The 15,132-nt window shown below is 36.0% G+C and overlaps 1 protein-coding gene across 1 annotated transcript; it reads left to right on the plus strand.

Moving 5' to 3' along the window:
• Nucleotides 1-6,095: 6,095 nt before the first annotated feature.
• LOC18429379 (glucosamine inositolphosphorylceramide transferase 1) lies at nucleotides 6,096-14,473 on the plus strand. Its single transcript, XM_006838665.4, has 4 exons — nucleotides 6,096-7,141; nucleotides 7,253-7,375; nucleotides 10,843-11,010; nucleotides 12,317-14,473. The coding sequence occupies exons 1-4, from the start codon at nucleotides 6,800-6,802 to the stop codon at nucleotides 13,970-13,972; spliced, it is 2,289 nt and encodes a 762-aa protein (XP_006838728.1). The 5' UTR covers nucleotides 6,096-6,799; the 3' UTR covers nucleotides 13,973-14,473.
• The last annotated feature ends 659 nt before the right edge of the window (nucleotides 14,474-15,132 follow it).

A 15,132-nucleotide genomic window follows, 5' to 3' on the forward strand; every position in this document is an offset into this window, starting at 1 on the left:
CGTGATTGTCCATCAAATATGCGGTCTAGAGTGGGCGCTCATGTAAAATATGAAACACAACCCATCACTTTTAGATTGATTGTTAAAATGGAAAGGGTGGTCATGATGGTGGCACCTCACACTCACTTTAATTATCACCTTGTGGTTTTTGTTTTCACTGATACCGTCCCATTAAAATTTAAAAAAAAAGAAAAGCTAATTTTAAAATTATTTAAAAAACCATTGTCTTTCTCACATAATTACCCCCAATAAAATAAAAAGTAATTGCTTACAAATAATAGAAGAACAAAAATATATGCCGTCAAAGAAGTTTCCTTAGTGCATGGAATAGAAGAATAAAAATATATGCGGTCAAAGAAGTTTCCTTAATCGATGGTCTGTCCCTTACAGTAATTATACAATCACCAAAACTCTTTTCCTCGAGGAAAACACCTGCCCTCTCCAGCCCACGATATGGACCAGCGTAGGAAGCCACTAGTCGAGAACGGAACTCGGATATGGGCCGGGGCCTCAGTAGCCGAATGCTCGGGCTGGGTTCTGAGTTTACTCATCATGAGTCAGGTAGGGTTTTGCCAGGGTCAAAAGTGTTAAAAAAGACAAATATATCCTAAAAAATATGTTTAAAATAAAATTACACAAAAACATATCTAAATGAGATTAAAAACGCAGTGAAAAGATAAATTTTGAAAAAAATCGATTTGTCATCAGGGGTCTTTTTAAAATAATCTAAAAAATATATATATATATAAAAATAAGTGTTCATGGCCAAAACACTTTCCAAAATGATAAAAAACATAAAAATAAAAATAATTATATTTCCTATTTTTATATTTTTTGAATTTTTTTTATATCCCCGAGCTTGACGGCCAAACTCAAGAAACTTGAGCGAGTCTGATATAGCTCGCCCGAGTCAATCACTTACCCAAATTTAAGATACTCAGGCGAGTCTGGGATTGCTCGCATGAGTAGTCAAACACTCAACATGAATTCTGCAAGTCTCATGGTAACTACTGGGAAGGGAAGATGGAGGATGGAATGTAATATTCTTTGTACATGTATCTAAAAAACACTAATCTAGATATGGAAATAGCCAATCCAGATAAGGAAGTGCTCAAGAACGTTAGCATTCATGGGTGGAATTCATATAATTTATAAAACATCAAGGTCTTAAAAAACAATGATATGCGTCGCTAGTAAGTGGGATCAGTCTAGTTCCCACAAAATATCGAGAATTCGCCGATTATCACCATGATCCGCTCAATTTTGGCCGATTTTCTGACAGTACCCACCAGTTTTATAGGCGAACTTGTGTTTCATTAGAGAACTGGCTAAAATCGGTCCCAATTTTTATTTTGTAATATTATTTAATTTTTTATTCTCTATTTTTATTGGCTAATTCACTCGATCAGATTGTCGATCCAAATTTGGTCTTTCTAAATCTTGTAAAATATAATACACCTATTTTCAAGGGAAAATTTCGTATAGAACCTTAATTTATCGTATTATTTCATGGTAGAACCTATTTTCGTTTTTCTTTCAAAGAGCATTAGGAAATTCCTACGGATTTCACTATACCCCTCATATCTTATCTCCATCTTTTATTAACTTTTGACCATAAAAATTAGCCCCAACAAATCTTTTTATATCATTTCATCCAAAAAAATTTATAACTCTCTTTTTTACTTTCCACCGTTAAATTTTTTTTTGTTGGGGCTAATTTTTATGATTAAAAGTCAATCAAAGAGGGAGATAAGAGATGATAGGGTATGGTGAAATCTTTAAGAGTTTTCTTATGCGGCTTGAAAGAAAAACGAAAGGAAGGTGTACCATAAAATAATACGAAGAATTAAAGTTCTATACAAAATTTTTCCTATTTTCAACCCAACAAAAAAAAAAAGTGTTAACAAGTTTAGGGGTTGGCATGTAACATAAACAAATCCAGAATAGGAAAGTGTATCTTATAAGATAGGAAAGAGATATTAATATCATACAAATTTTTAGAGAGAGAAATGAACTTTTTGAAAAGATAATGGTGTCCCACATTGTTCTTGTGATGGTTTTTTTATTGTCTATATTACGGTAATACAATAGTGTAATATACACTTTTTTATCTTGTTATATGTGATATACATTTTTCTATTTTGTTACATTTTCTTCTAAAAAAAAAATAGCAATATCTCTTTTTTATCTTGTAATATACATTTTTTTATTACGGATTTTGTTTTTATCTTGTATTAAGATATATACATAAATTTATATTTTACTTTGGAATTCTTTTTTGGAAACGTGTAAAAAGAAAATGAGAGACATTAAGGTGGGTTTTCCATAATGTAGTAGTTGGAGCGAGAGATATAATGATGTGAGCGAGGGATTTCCTTTGTGATTTCTTTTGTGGGTTTTTTTTACTATTTTTTTAGTAGTTCGTTTTAGTATATTTAAAATGGAAGATATCCTTTTTATTAGAGATGTTGTTGGGGAATAAAAAAAGAGTTTTGACCCCTAAACAATTTTTCTATATCTTTAAATAATTTTTCTATATCAATTGGTATCAGAGCAAAGAAGATTCAACTATAACAATGCTATCGAAAGCTAAACATATTATAGATGATCGCCTGTGACAAATTTTAAAAAATATAACCAAAATCATAGAAGATGTTCAAACTGAAGTTAAAATAAATCAACGGTTGCACCTGTTGCATTCATCGCAAAGAAGGTGCTCGCAGCCACATAGATTCTATGCCAATAGTCCTCCAACAATTCCATAGTACCGATCCAACCGTAACGAGGATACTCACAGGTAAGATCTACGTCTTATAGAGCATCTACGGGATTTCGGTATTACAGCCGATCTCCCTAAATTTCATGATAAGTTCCACATAAAGGCTTTTATTGATTGGTTAATGATAGTTGAAAATTATTTTGAATGGAGTGAATTGTCAGATGAGCATAAAGTTAAACTTGTAGCAATCAAGCTCCGTGGGTATGCTGCATCCTTGTGGGAGCAATTTCAACAATCCTTATTTTATAGTGGTAAGGCAAAAATTATTGATTGGCAAAAGAAAAAAGAAATTGAAAGAAAATTTTCTTCATGTGGATCATGAGCAATTTTTTTTTTCAAGAGCTCCAAAATCTTTGATTGAATGAAAAAAAGAAGAAGTGGATGATTATAGTGGGGAATTTTGTAGACTAGTAGCTTGAAACAACCTCTATAAAACTGAAGGACAAAAGTTGCTCGATTTGTAAATGGGATCGACCAACTATGAGAGACGAAGTCTTTCTACATCTGGCATAGACCTTAAGTGAAGCTTTTTAAATTACTTTACAATTAGTTACCAAATACTAATGGAACACCAATAAACAAATTTTCACCCAAAAGGAGGTTATGTACCAACCAAAATTTAATGACAAAAAAAAGATATTGTAAAGGTTACGTGTTATAGGTGCAACAAAAAAGGGCATTGTGCATATGAATGCCCAAAAAAGAAGATAGAGGTACATTTAACTAAAGATGATGATGACGTTCAATAAGAAGATAAAGTTCCATAAATAATCTTGCATGGTGATGAAGGGGATGCACTTTGAATCAAGCTTGAAGTAGTGCTTGCCCTATCCCGAGAGAATGATGCTGGTAAAATTAAACAAATTAAAAAAAAAATTGTTTGGATGGTTTATGTTTTTAGGATTGTGGGATGTGCTAAAGAGATTTTAGGGAGGTGCATTTTTTAAAGAAATGTAAATCTTTGAGAAATTACATACATACCCGTTATAGTTTATGTTATTATGGCTCTACTGAATAGTTTTCGTTATTACCACCATGTTTTTTTTTTCATTTGAAACTTTTAAAAAGATGACTTAACCTTTTTGTCGGTTGTTGAACAACCGAATTCAAGGTATTTTCGATTGTTTAACAACCGAAAATACACAAAGTTTAGTTATTAAAGAACCGAATATTTAAAATTTTCAGTTGTTGAAGAACCGAAAATTTTAAAATTTTGGTTCTTCAATAACCAAAAAATGGCGTATTTTCTCTACCTATCTGAAGTCATAGTTATCCGATAAAATCATAGGGGATTATGAACTTACCCCAAAAAAAAAAAGACATTCGATGAAGGGGAGAGAGATTTTTTTAAAAAAGATCATTTTTACCTATGTAATGTAGAGAGAGAGGTAGATAGGATACGCAAACCTACAAGAGAGAAAAAAAAAATTCAGTTATTGATGAATTGAAAATTTTAAATTTTCGTTATTTAAAAACCGAAATTGGCTAAAAAAGAGTAAAGTTGTCTTCTTTTTTTTTCTAAAAATTTATGTATTGACATGAGATAAACGGATACAATGGTAATAATAGATTTGGTAGAATCATAATAACAGAAACTATAACGCATATATATATATATAATTATCTTTTTATCTAGTATGAGTTCCTTTTTTAGAAGCTTATCTTGTATTAACTTGGGTATGTGGGTTTAGAAGCTTATCTTTTATTAAAGAACGTACATGGGAATATATTTTACTTTGGAGTTAAGTTTTGGAAACATGTAATATATTTTATTTTGGAGTTAAGTTTTGGAAACGTGTAACACGAAGATGAGAAATATCAAGGAAGGTTTTATCTTCGTGCAGTCGTTGGAGTGAGAGAGACAATGACATGGAAGCGAGATTTCTTGTGTAATTTTTTTTTTTTTTGTGAATTTTTATCATTTTATTTTCATTAGTTCTTTTTAGCGTACTTAAAAGGAAATGGTAGAGAAGTTATTGGAGTATGGAAAAAGGGAAATATTTTTATATCTCTTATTTTTTATCTAAGTTTTCAAAAGATATTTTCTAACCGTAGTGACTTTAAACCTATTTTTTAATTTAAACAAATACGAAAAATACATGTTATTTTTAAACTCAATAATTTTTCTCTCTACGTATATACTTCAAACTTATATTTTTTTCTCTGTTCTTGTATTTTTCACTCTCTCTCCTTCCATGTTTATCCAAACATCTCCCTCTCTCATCGCAACAGTTCACTTCCATGAAATCCTTCTCTTTCTATAAGTTTAGGAAGATGGCTTTTAAAAAAAACAACTCCCTCTCTCCTCGCAACCTTTCACCTCCATGAAATCTTTCTATTTCTAGAAGTTTAGGACGATGGCTTTTAGAAAAGACAAGTATTTTTAGATTTGTTTGGACTAAAAAATAAATTTAAATTAGCTCAGGTTAAAAGAAATAAAATCTACAAGTTTTATGTCTCAAGATATCTATATTTCCCCTACAGCATAGAAGTTCTATCCTCCCCCTACCATCAAGGCATCTAATTTTGATCAAGAGAACTACCCATCGTTTGATCTTAGATCCGATGTCTCAAAGTATTTTATTATTAGTTTTTTTTTATACAAATTGTATGAATATGAAATTTGGTACGGACCGTCTTATCATTGGAGTGCACCTATAAAAAAAATATTAAAAACAGTTTTTTGATGAAATATAATATCCAAAATTCTCTTTGAAATTAGTGCAAGTTTAACGGAGGAATGAACGTTCAAAATTTGGTATAAAAATAGTTTATAGAAAAAAATTTAAAAATAAAATAATGTTGAGACGTGACATTGCGAATGAAACAATCTTAACCCTCCATTCAAAATGGAGAGAGGAGAAGATAAAACTTCTATGCCATAAAAGAAGCCTATTGAAGCTTTCAAAACTTTGAGCCTCTTAAATTTATTTATTTATTATTATTTTACGTCATTAACCAATTAATCCACATACAATGATTTAAATGGAGATCAATAAGTAGAAACGATGAACCCCATTTATCATTTCCTAAAACGTTGATGTGATTGAATATTTTAAGGGGTTGTGGGGACCAGGATGGAAAGTTCAAACGACCGAGGCAGGTGATACTAGAGTCAGAAGGTAGGGTGTACCACATAGAAGAATTATCCCCGTCCTAAATAATGTGTACTCGCATTTATTCATAATCTGTACACAACACAACAAATGTTTTTGTTGCGAGTAGAGATGGAGATGGCGATGGCGATGGCGACAGTTTTTGGTAGGGATCATGTTTGGCCTCCTATTTGGGGGGAAGCAATTTTGGCCCTTTGGGATGAAAGGGAATGAGGGCAAAATGGTCATTTCGGCATAGGACGTGGGTCATTCTAGATAAAGGTAATGGCAGTTTAGTCATTCATTCTCGCCCCGTCTTTTGGCTTTTAAATTGCCACTCCTCTGCATCAACCGCGATATGAATTCTATTTGGTGTCGTGTCATTTTCGAAGATGCATATAAAGAGGGCCGTGACCCGCGTAACTTCCCTTTAAACGGGAGATACAGATCGGTGAAGCGCACTGCGCACGTCTCTCTCTAACGCCCTGTTGCTCTCTTTCTCTCTCTAACGGGAGGGACAGCAAAAGTGTTCATTCTCGTGCTCTCGCTCTCTCTCTCTCTCGCTTTTCTCTTTATTCCCCTTGACGATGTTCTCTCTCCTCTGCAACCGCTGAGAAGGTGCTTAAAAAAAACGCTCTCGCTTTCCCGCATGAAACCCGACCCCAACTTTGCATCTAACCCCCGGCCCCTCTCTCTCTCTAACCTTTACAAAAAGTTTCTCTCTCTCTCTCTCTCTTGAAAATTCCAACGCACATTACATCTTCAAAAGAATCAATCTCTCTCTCTCTCTCTTGAAAGCTCAAACGCGCACACCCGTTACCTCTCCCTCTCTCTCTCTCTCTCTCTCTCTCTTCTTCTTCCTCTTATAACACGCACCCACACACACTCTCTCTTTTTATTTATCTATCTGCCTATCTGTTTCGAAATGCTATGTCGATCTGCATTGAACCAGAAATCGGAGACCTCTGAGATGAGTGGAGATAAGGGTATCAGGGCTTCAAATGGTTGTTGCGATATGCGCCTCAAGTGCTGGTGCAGGTGGCACCCAACATTCGATCACTCCTTCCTCATTTCCTCTGCCTTCTCCTTCTTCCTTATTTCGTCTCTCCTCTTCGGATCACTCGCTTTGGCCTTTGCATGGCTTACCTTCTCTCCTTATGAGAGGCCTCGCCTCTCTTCCTATGGTTGCCAAGACGACAATGAGGGATCCTGGTCTATTGGTGTTTATTATGGCGACAATCCCTTCTCTTTGAAGCCCCTTGAATTGGTACTCTCTCGCGATTCTCTCTCTTAATATATGCTTTCTTTCTCTATCTGGTCTATCTCGCGCTTGTCTGATAGGGTCGGTTGTTGATCGATAGTGGTTTTTTGTGGACAGAGGAATGTGTGGAGTGATAAGGGTTTGGCCTGGCCTGTGGCCAACCCTGTTATGACATGTGCTTTGGCGTCAGATGCTGGTTATCCTAGCAATTTTGTTGCCGATCCCTTCCTATATGTACAGGTGAGCTATGGCTCGTGAACGTAATTTTTGTTGTTGATTATTACTAATTTGCAGTGTTGTACTTCTTATACATTAGGAAGGATCGATAATATATGTTGAAATTGTTTCAAAGAAAATATTTTTATTTATCTGGAGCTATGGAGTTTAATGGTTTCGAACTCTTCAAATTTATCCTTTTTTGGGTTAAGAAAGAACACATAATTCTGGATATTTGAAATGAGTTGGTCTTTAATGGAATTAGTTTGAAATATTGTTCGAAGATGATGATATGTTCTGCATATGTCGTACTTTATGATTTGTTTTTTCGCAATCAGTGATAGCATCAGAATATCAGCCTTGGGTCCATTTAGAGATTTGAGTTGAAGTTGAATTGTTTTGATACGCTACCAAGGTTTAAATGTATTCTTTCTACGATTACTGTTTTTTGTGCACCTCTGTGGCTTGGACTTCAACCAGTTCCAGTTGTACACTTCATTGGGACCATGAAGTTGAAAGGAAAGTGATTTTAATCCGATTGACTATGGAGAAACCATCAATTCCTTGTGTCATCACTTTCCGATCAATGAATGGATGATGATGGGGAGAAAGTGCTTCATGCTTTGGTGGGTCCCTTTCTCTTTCAAAACTGATGTTGGATTCCTGGAAGAATCGCCATTGAAATTAACCTTCATCATGTAACAATAATAAAATGGATGTCCAAACTTATGAAGATGGAAATCAACCGAAGCACGTTGTCGGGGAATTTAGGTGGACGAAAGAATTAAGATGGTTGTTAAAGATGGAAGAGCCAATACTTAAAATCTTTTATAAACTATGTGCAGGGCTGAAATAGTGTGTGATGGAGGACCCTCTAGGGAATGTTATTTGTGGTAGTTCAATTAACAGATTGTCCATGCACCTTTGGGGATGCTTTGCCTTACTTGTACTGTCCCTTCATATTGAGACAATCACATCAAAGGATTTTGCAGTTCAAACGTTCTTGAATAATTGTATTAGTATCTATCTAGATTTCTCTTGTCGTGGAAATCATTTGTTCCAATAGTTTTTAAAAATCCTTAATAAGTTCAATGCCTACAATATCTAGTGTGAGTGAATCACTTGATGTGTTTGATTGGTTTTGAGGTTGTTCTAATGCCTACAATATCTATTTAGCTTTGCCTCTTTGTATTAAGCTTCCTAGGGAACATTTAATCAGATCATATTATCTAGAGGATATTGTTTAGATTTGAAGAATGAAATTTTGTCTTACTTCAATCTATTTCGGCGAGTTCTATTCTTATCAATACCACTCTTTCTTGGATTTTTGTGCTCTTATGTTATCGAGAACACAACTTTATCAGTTTAGACACTCAATAGGGAAATTCTAGGACTCTATGAGATTTTTGTATTGTTAGACTATTTATTAAGTGCTAATGCTATTTTGGAGTCTAGGATATGGGATTCTCTGGACATGCTTTTGTGTCATGCAGTGATGCAGATCTTGGTTTGTTTATTGAATTTCTGGCATTTTCTGTTTGACATGAAATATCACAAGTAATGAATTCTTTGATAACAAATTTGGCCACAAGGGTATATTTTTGTAATACAACCAAGTTGGGAATTGTGACTGGGAGTAAGGAGGTTTAAGATGGTATTGGAGTTGTACACTTTAGATCTGCTTGCTAGAGGTGCATGGACTCATCTTTTGCTATGCACCATTGTGCCTAAGAATTGGAAGATCTTGGAAGTGGGTGAGCCTTAGTGGCTGCTTTCTATTTGTCCATGGTTCAGAGCACCTAGAATGCATTGGTACAGAGCCAATTGCCGTAAGATTTAGTGTAAAGAATATTCTGGGAGTAAGGGGGTTTAAGATGGTATTGTAGTTGTATACTTTAGGTCTGCTTGCTAGAGGTACATGGACACATCTTTTGCTATGCACCATTGTGCCTAAGAAGTAGAAGATATTGGAAGTGGGGGTGCCTTAGTGGCTGCTTTCTATTGGTCCATGGTACAGAGCACCTAGAATGCATTGCTACAGAGCCAGTTGCCCTAAGATTTAGTGTAAAGAAGATTTTGGTTACTAAGAATTACTGGTTGAGTGAATGTGTCAATGGATGCCAAAGCTTTTTGAAAAAATTACTGATAAGAATAATTTGATGATAACTCATCATATATATTTTATGTTTTCAAATTTCTAAAATGAATTGCTTGGTTCTTTGATGCATCGATTCATGAATTTCTGAATGCCTAACAAACATAATAATTTCAAGTCGTCTCATGTCATCTAGGTTGGTGATAGTTCCTTTGGAAATTGCATTTCCCCTGAAACTGGAACACTCAGGATCCTAAGAGAAGAAATTTGGTATGGTGAATGATCAGAACTTTTAGTATGGATGTAACTAAATCTACATTTATCCCTTAGGGATGGGTGGAAGAAATTTGAAGCACGGAAGAAGTTGAGAGCAAGGTCCTGAGCTGTTAGTTATTTATAAACAACGAGGTTATGTTCTAGATAACAAAGACTATATCGATGACATTCTCTGTACTTTTTAGTTGACATGGATGACATTTCTGTTATTGTAGATCAATTAGAGTCTCCTAGGATCGTATGGTTTCTTTCCTAGATATGGTCCAGAAATGAAGCTAGGGAAAGATGGATGACATAAACAATGTAAATGGTCATCCACCTTTGGTAAATAACCCTTCTGTTTACATTCTTTTCTTACCAAGTTGGAAAAATAGCAGCACATGTCAATCGAACCTGATGAAATGGCTCATGTTATTCAACAAAGAGAATAACAAAGGAAACAATCGATTTTCATTTCATACATAGCTCATCCAAGATGGGCACTATAAATCCCATTCTTAACTGTATCATATTTGGTTTGAGAAATGAATTCTAAGTCATTTTCTATATTCCAGCACTTATTTCTCTTCTAATATTCAAAATGTAGCTCTGAGCTATATTTGATGCTGTATCTGTTCTATTACAATGCTCTGGTTATCTTGTATGTCATATTACATCACTATGGATGTGATAACACTTGTAAATTTTCCAGTGTAACTTGTATGGTCGCTCTACCATTTATTAGTTGGAAACTTCGGTAGGAAGTATATTCTAACATGAAGTCTTTTTTTTTTCTTTCTAATATGTCTTATGTTCTATATTCCTGTTTTGTGTCAGGATATATGGAAATACTGTGGATGCTTATTATTCATTTAGTTGAAAGATATTGTTCTTTCTTCTTTTCTGGTGTATTAGTTGAAAATATGGGAATGTTCTTTCTTCTTTACTTCTTTCTGGCCTCAATAGTTTAGTAATTTCTACTTGCATTTTTCAGTTTGCCTTTGACATTGGTAGTGAACTTAAAATAGCTAATTTGTTTCTGAGTATCAGCTTTCCAGAAACGAGGTTCTGTTGTTTCTTTGCAAATATGGTTTCTATTTTGATCTCTAACAGTCTGTTATATAAATCTTTTTCTATTCAGGATGATATTTTATACATGTTTTTTGAAACAAAGAACTCAGTCACTTTGAAAGGAGAGATTGGTGTTGCAAGAAGTCTTGATAACAGTGCAACTTGGGAGCACTTGGGAATTGCGTTAGATGAGGAGTGGCATCTTTCATTTCCATATGTTTTTAGCTACAATGGCGAAGTAAGATTAACCTAACTTCAGTTAATCTCAACTTATTCTTGCAACATGTTACGTTGGAACCTGATCTTTTAAACTAGACTACATTGCTGAAGTATTCCTTTACATTTCATACACTCATACAATCAAGCCACATCAATCAAATCTATTTCACTGATGTATATGGGGGGATCTGTTCTTTCTCTTACTCCTAATTTAATGTAGTTAAGGCCATTCCTGTCAACGTGAGACTGATGTACAATATGAAATCTTCCCCTTTTTAGAATAAATTTTATCTATTTTCCTTGAATATCCTCATTTTAATGCAACTAAGGCCATGCCTATGGCAATATACGATGTTTTTGTAAAAGGGCGATTCTAATCCTTTTATTTGCCTTTTCTTTTGTGCTTTCTCTGTCATCCTGAAATAAAAAGAATTTTTATTGGTTCAACCATTCAATAGATGATCTGATCCACCCCTTATCGAGCCTTGTAATTGGAAAAGGGTCAGGACATGGCCTAGCTACCTTATCCAGCATTTAATTATTTAAATCATACTCTCTCTCTCTCTCTCTCCCCCCCCCCCCCCCCCCCCCCCGCTTCTGTCTCTTTCTCTCTCAGACACACACAAATCTTTTAGTTAATGATACTTCTCAATCTCTCTCAGTTCTTTTGATGACAAGCTCTTTCAATTCTTGTCATATACTTGTCATTTAATTTGCTTGTATGCTGAGATCTTTTGACAAAGATCTTCTGCTACTTTTCTTCATCTTTCTTGCATGAAACTGTTTAATTGAGGACTTTTTTTTTTTGAGTGGGTAATGGGCTAGGTCAGCTTTATTTGGTTTATGTCGAATTAACTATGGAAAAAGTTTATACAAGGTTGCAACCTTAAAATGTAGAATTAAGGTTCACCTAAAAAATACATCGTAAAAGGTTATTTTAAAGTTGGAAAGCCCTCTAATTGATCATCTTAACATCCAGATGTATGAAAATGAAAAAACGAAGATTTTAAGTTCCAAAAATAATGCACCTTGCTGCACATTATCTGGACCATCCGTTTTCAAGATTTTTATGTATTTATAGATCTACTTTGATTTAAACAATTTTTGGAGTCTAAAATTTTATAATTAGAGATGAAAATGGATTCTCAGGCCATCCTAAGAATTTTCGGCACCAAAATTACATCTTGTGATAAAATTTGGTGGTACACCTTACTTTGATTGTTTAAGGTTGAAAGTTTATACAAACTACGCCCTTAAGTATTACTTCTCTCTATATCATGAATGAATACTTATATTGTGTCATTGACCACATGCCTGGTCTGCAGATCTACATGTTGCCCGAAGGCAGTCAGAAAGGGGACCTCCGCCTCTACCGAGCTCTCAAATTCCCTCTACAATGGACTCTTGAGAAGGTGATTCTAAAAAGGCCCATGGTGGATTCCTTTATCATTCAGCGCGATAGGAGTTTCTGGCTGTTTGGTTCTGACATCAGTGGGTTCAGCACCAAAAAGAATGGGGAGCTTGAGATTTGGTATAGCAAATCACTTCTTGGACCATGGAAGTCTCACAAGGGAAACCCAATCTACAACACTTTATGTAGCAGGGGTGCTCGCAATGCTGGCCGCCCCTTTATTTATGAGGGTCAACTCTATCGTATGGGCCAGGATTGTGGCGAAACCTATGGCCATCGTGTTCGCCTCTTCAGAGTCGAGGTTCTTACTAAAGAGGCATACAAAGAAGTTGAAGTCCCCTTTAGAATTGAAGAGCCCCAAAAAGCAAGAAATGCATGGAATGGAGCTCGTTACCACCACCTGGACATCCAAAGGCTGCCTTCCGGCCATTGGATCGCAGTCATGGATGGTGATCGAGTTTGGTCTGGGGATACAACAAGGAGGTTGATTTCGGGTTTGGCATCTGCTGCCGTTGTGGTCATATTGCTTGTACTAACAGGCATTTTGGTGGGTGCGATCAAGTGTGTGCTGCCCCTGAGTTGGTGCCTCAGCCCTAGCAAGAAGACTTCTCACATGGGCCCGAGACTGCTTAGGCTTTTCACTCGATTGAATCGAAGTGCAACCCTAATTCGTGGTCGCGTGAAGCCCAATACATGCTCAGGCATATTGATACTATGCCTGCTCCTTCTTCTTGGCATTGCATGCATGTGCATGGCTGTGCGTTACCTCTATGGTGGCAACGGGGCCGAGGAGGCATATATGTTAAATGGGGCATACTCTCAGTTTACCATGGTCACCATGACCTATGAGGCTCGAATTTGGAACCTGAAAATGTATGTAAAGCACTACTCAAGGTGTGCGTCAGTGGGTGAGATTGTGGTGGTTTGGAACAAGGGCCACCCACCCGACCCTAGTGAATTTGACTCAGCTGTCCCAGTTAGGGTTCGGGTTGAGGAGAGAAACTCTCTCAACAACCGATTCAAGCTTGACCCCCTCATCAAAACAAGGGCTGTTCTTGAATTGGATGATGATATAATGATGACTTGTGATGATATAGAGAGAGGATTTAGGGTTTGGCGTGAGCACCCTGAGAGGATTGTAGGGTTCTATCCTCGCCTTATCGATGGGAGCCCTCTGAAATATAGAGATGAGAAGTATGCGAGGATGCGAAAAGGTTATAATATGATATTGACTGGAGCTGCATTTATGGATGGGAGGTTGACGTTTGAGAGGTATTGGAGTGAGCGGGCAAGGAAGGGAAGAGAGGTGGTGGATAAATACTTCAATTGTGAGGATGTGTTGCTTAATTTCTTATTTGCGAATGCAAGTTCAGGGCAACAAGTGGTTGAGTATGTGAGGCCTGCATGGGCCATTGATACATCGAAGCTTTCAGGAGCAGCCATTAGCAAGGACACTCGTGCTCACTACCGTATCAGGACAGATTGCTTGCTGAAGTTTTCAGAGATGTATGGGAGCTTGGTTAATCATAGATGGAATTTTGATGGCCGGAAAGATGGGTGGGATGTATAGGAAGAGAAGTGGTATACGATTAAGAAAGAAAAAGAAAGAGAAGTAGAGCAGGAGAAATGGCTGGGATTGTTTTATTGATTTCTTGTTCATTGTAGATTACGTTGGTCTAACCTGGTGAGGGAGTACGGATTTTGATATTGGTTTTGGTGGTTTTTGGGATCCAGGTCAGGCTGTTTGTAAGAAAATGCATGTTTTTAACTTCTTTTTCCCCCTATCTTTTTTGAGGGCTTTCTGTTTAAATTGGTTTTTTATTTATATGGCTTGATGTATCTTTTCTTTTAGAAGCTCAGCTGATGAAATTGAGCCTTGTAGATTAGCAAGCCAGGATTGGCAAAGTTTGTGGTTATTCATAGGGGTTCTCCCATTTCAATTTTCTAATCTAACTCTGGCGATGTTCTTTGGAAGGGAACTGAGGTAACCAATCTATTCCATGTATAATGCACCAATTCTGGTTGGTCGTTCATTTATAAGTTGGCAAGAGCAACTGCTTTGTTTTTTGAATTGGATGTTTTGTTCATATTTTCGTAAGTGAGATCCTTGGTAGGAATAAGGCTTGTGCTTGAGTGGTTTGCAGCTGATATTTAGCAGCACCACATCTCAAGTTCGATTCCTGCCGTTGAACTGCCGAAAAAGAAAAAGAAAAAGATCCTTGTCCTACATAAATTTCTTTAGTTCTTTTGGTACTTCTAATCTCACTTTGTAACAAAGAAGAGTATCTCATAGAGCCATTCAACCATTATAACTGGGATTCAACAACTCATCCTATACCATCTGTTGTGCTCCTGTACACTTTGCCAAGTACACCTGACTAATAGAGATGTCCTAACTTGTTTCAATTATCCCTCATGCATGCAATCGCATAATTGAATGCACTCTAGAAATAAGCTGGCTAACAAGCATAACCCTCCATGATCCAATCTCCACCACTTATCTGTGAATGACAGTAGATGCGAAAGGGGGTGCTAGGGTTGCTCTCTAGCAAGCATACTATATATTCCATTCTTCATATCCTATTTATATGTCAATCGCATTCTAAGCAACATGGATCTTCCACCAGATACTTGCACAACAGTTGTCCAATATGGATCTCTTGTGCATCTGATTAATTTAACTATGAATATTTTCTAATTGTCATTTGATCATGGGATTATATACTATGT

This window comes from Amborella trichopoda, chromosome 3 (genome assembly GCF_054954075.1).
Source record: "Amborella trichopoda isolate Santa Cruz 75 chromosome 3, AtrichopodaSantaCruz75HAP2 v2.0, whole genome shotgun sequence".
In the NCBI taxonomy this organism is placed as follows: Eukaryota; Viridiplantae; Streptophyta; class Magnoliopsida; order Amborellales; family Amborellaceae; genus Amborella; species Amborella trichopoda.

Bases quoted from the DNA above. Each gene is read 5' to 3' on its own strand.
- LOC18429379 (XM_006838665.4), top strand. From the start codon at position 6,800: ATGCTATGTCGATCTGCATTGAACCAGAAATCGGAGACCTCTGAGATG. The intron at 7,142-7,252 runs GTACTCTCTCGC...TTTTGTGGACAG, and splicing joins CTTTGAAGCCCCTTGAATTG to AGGAATGTGTGGAGTGATAA. The intron at 11,011-12,316 runs GTAAGATTAACC...CCTGGTCTGCAG, and splicing joins TTTTTAGCTACAATGGCGAA to ATCTACATGTTGCCCGAAGG.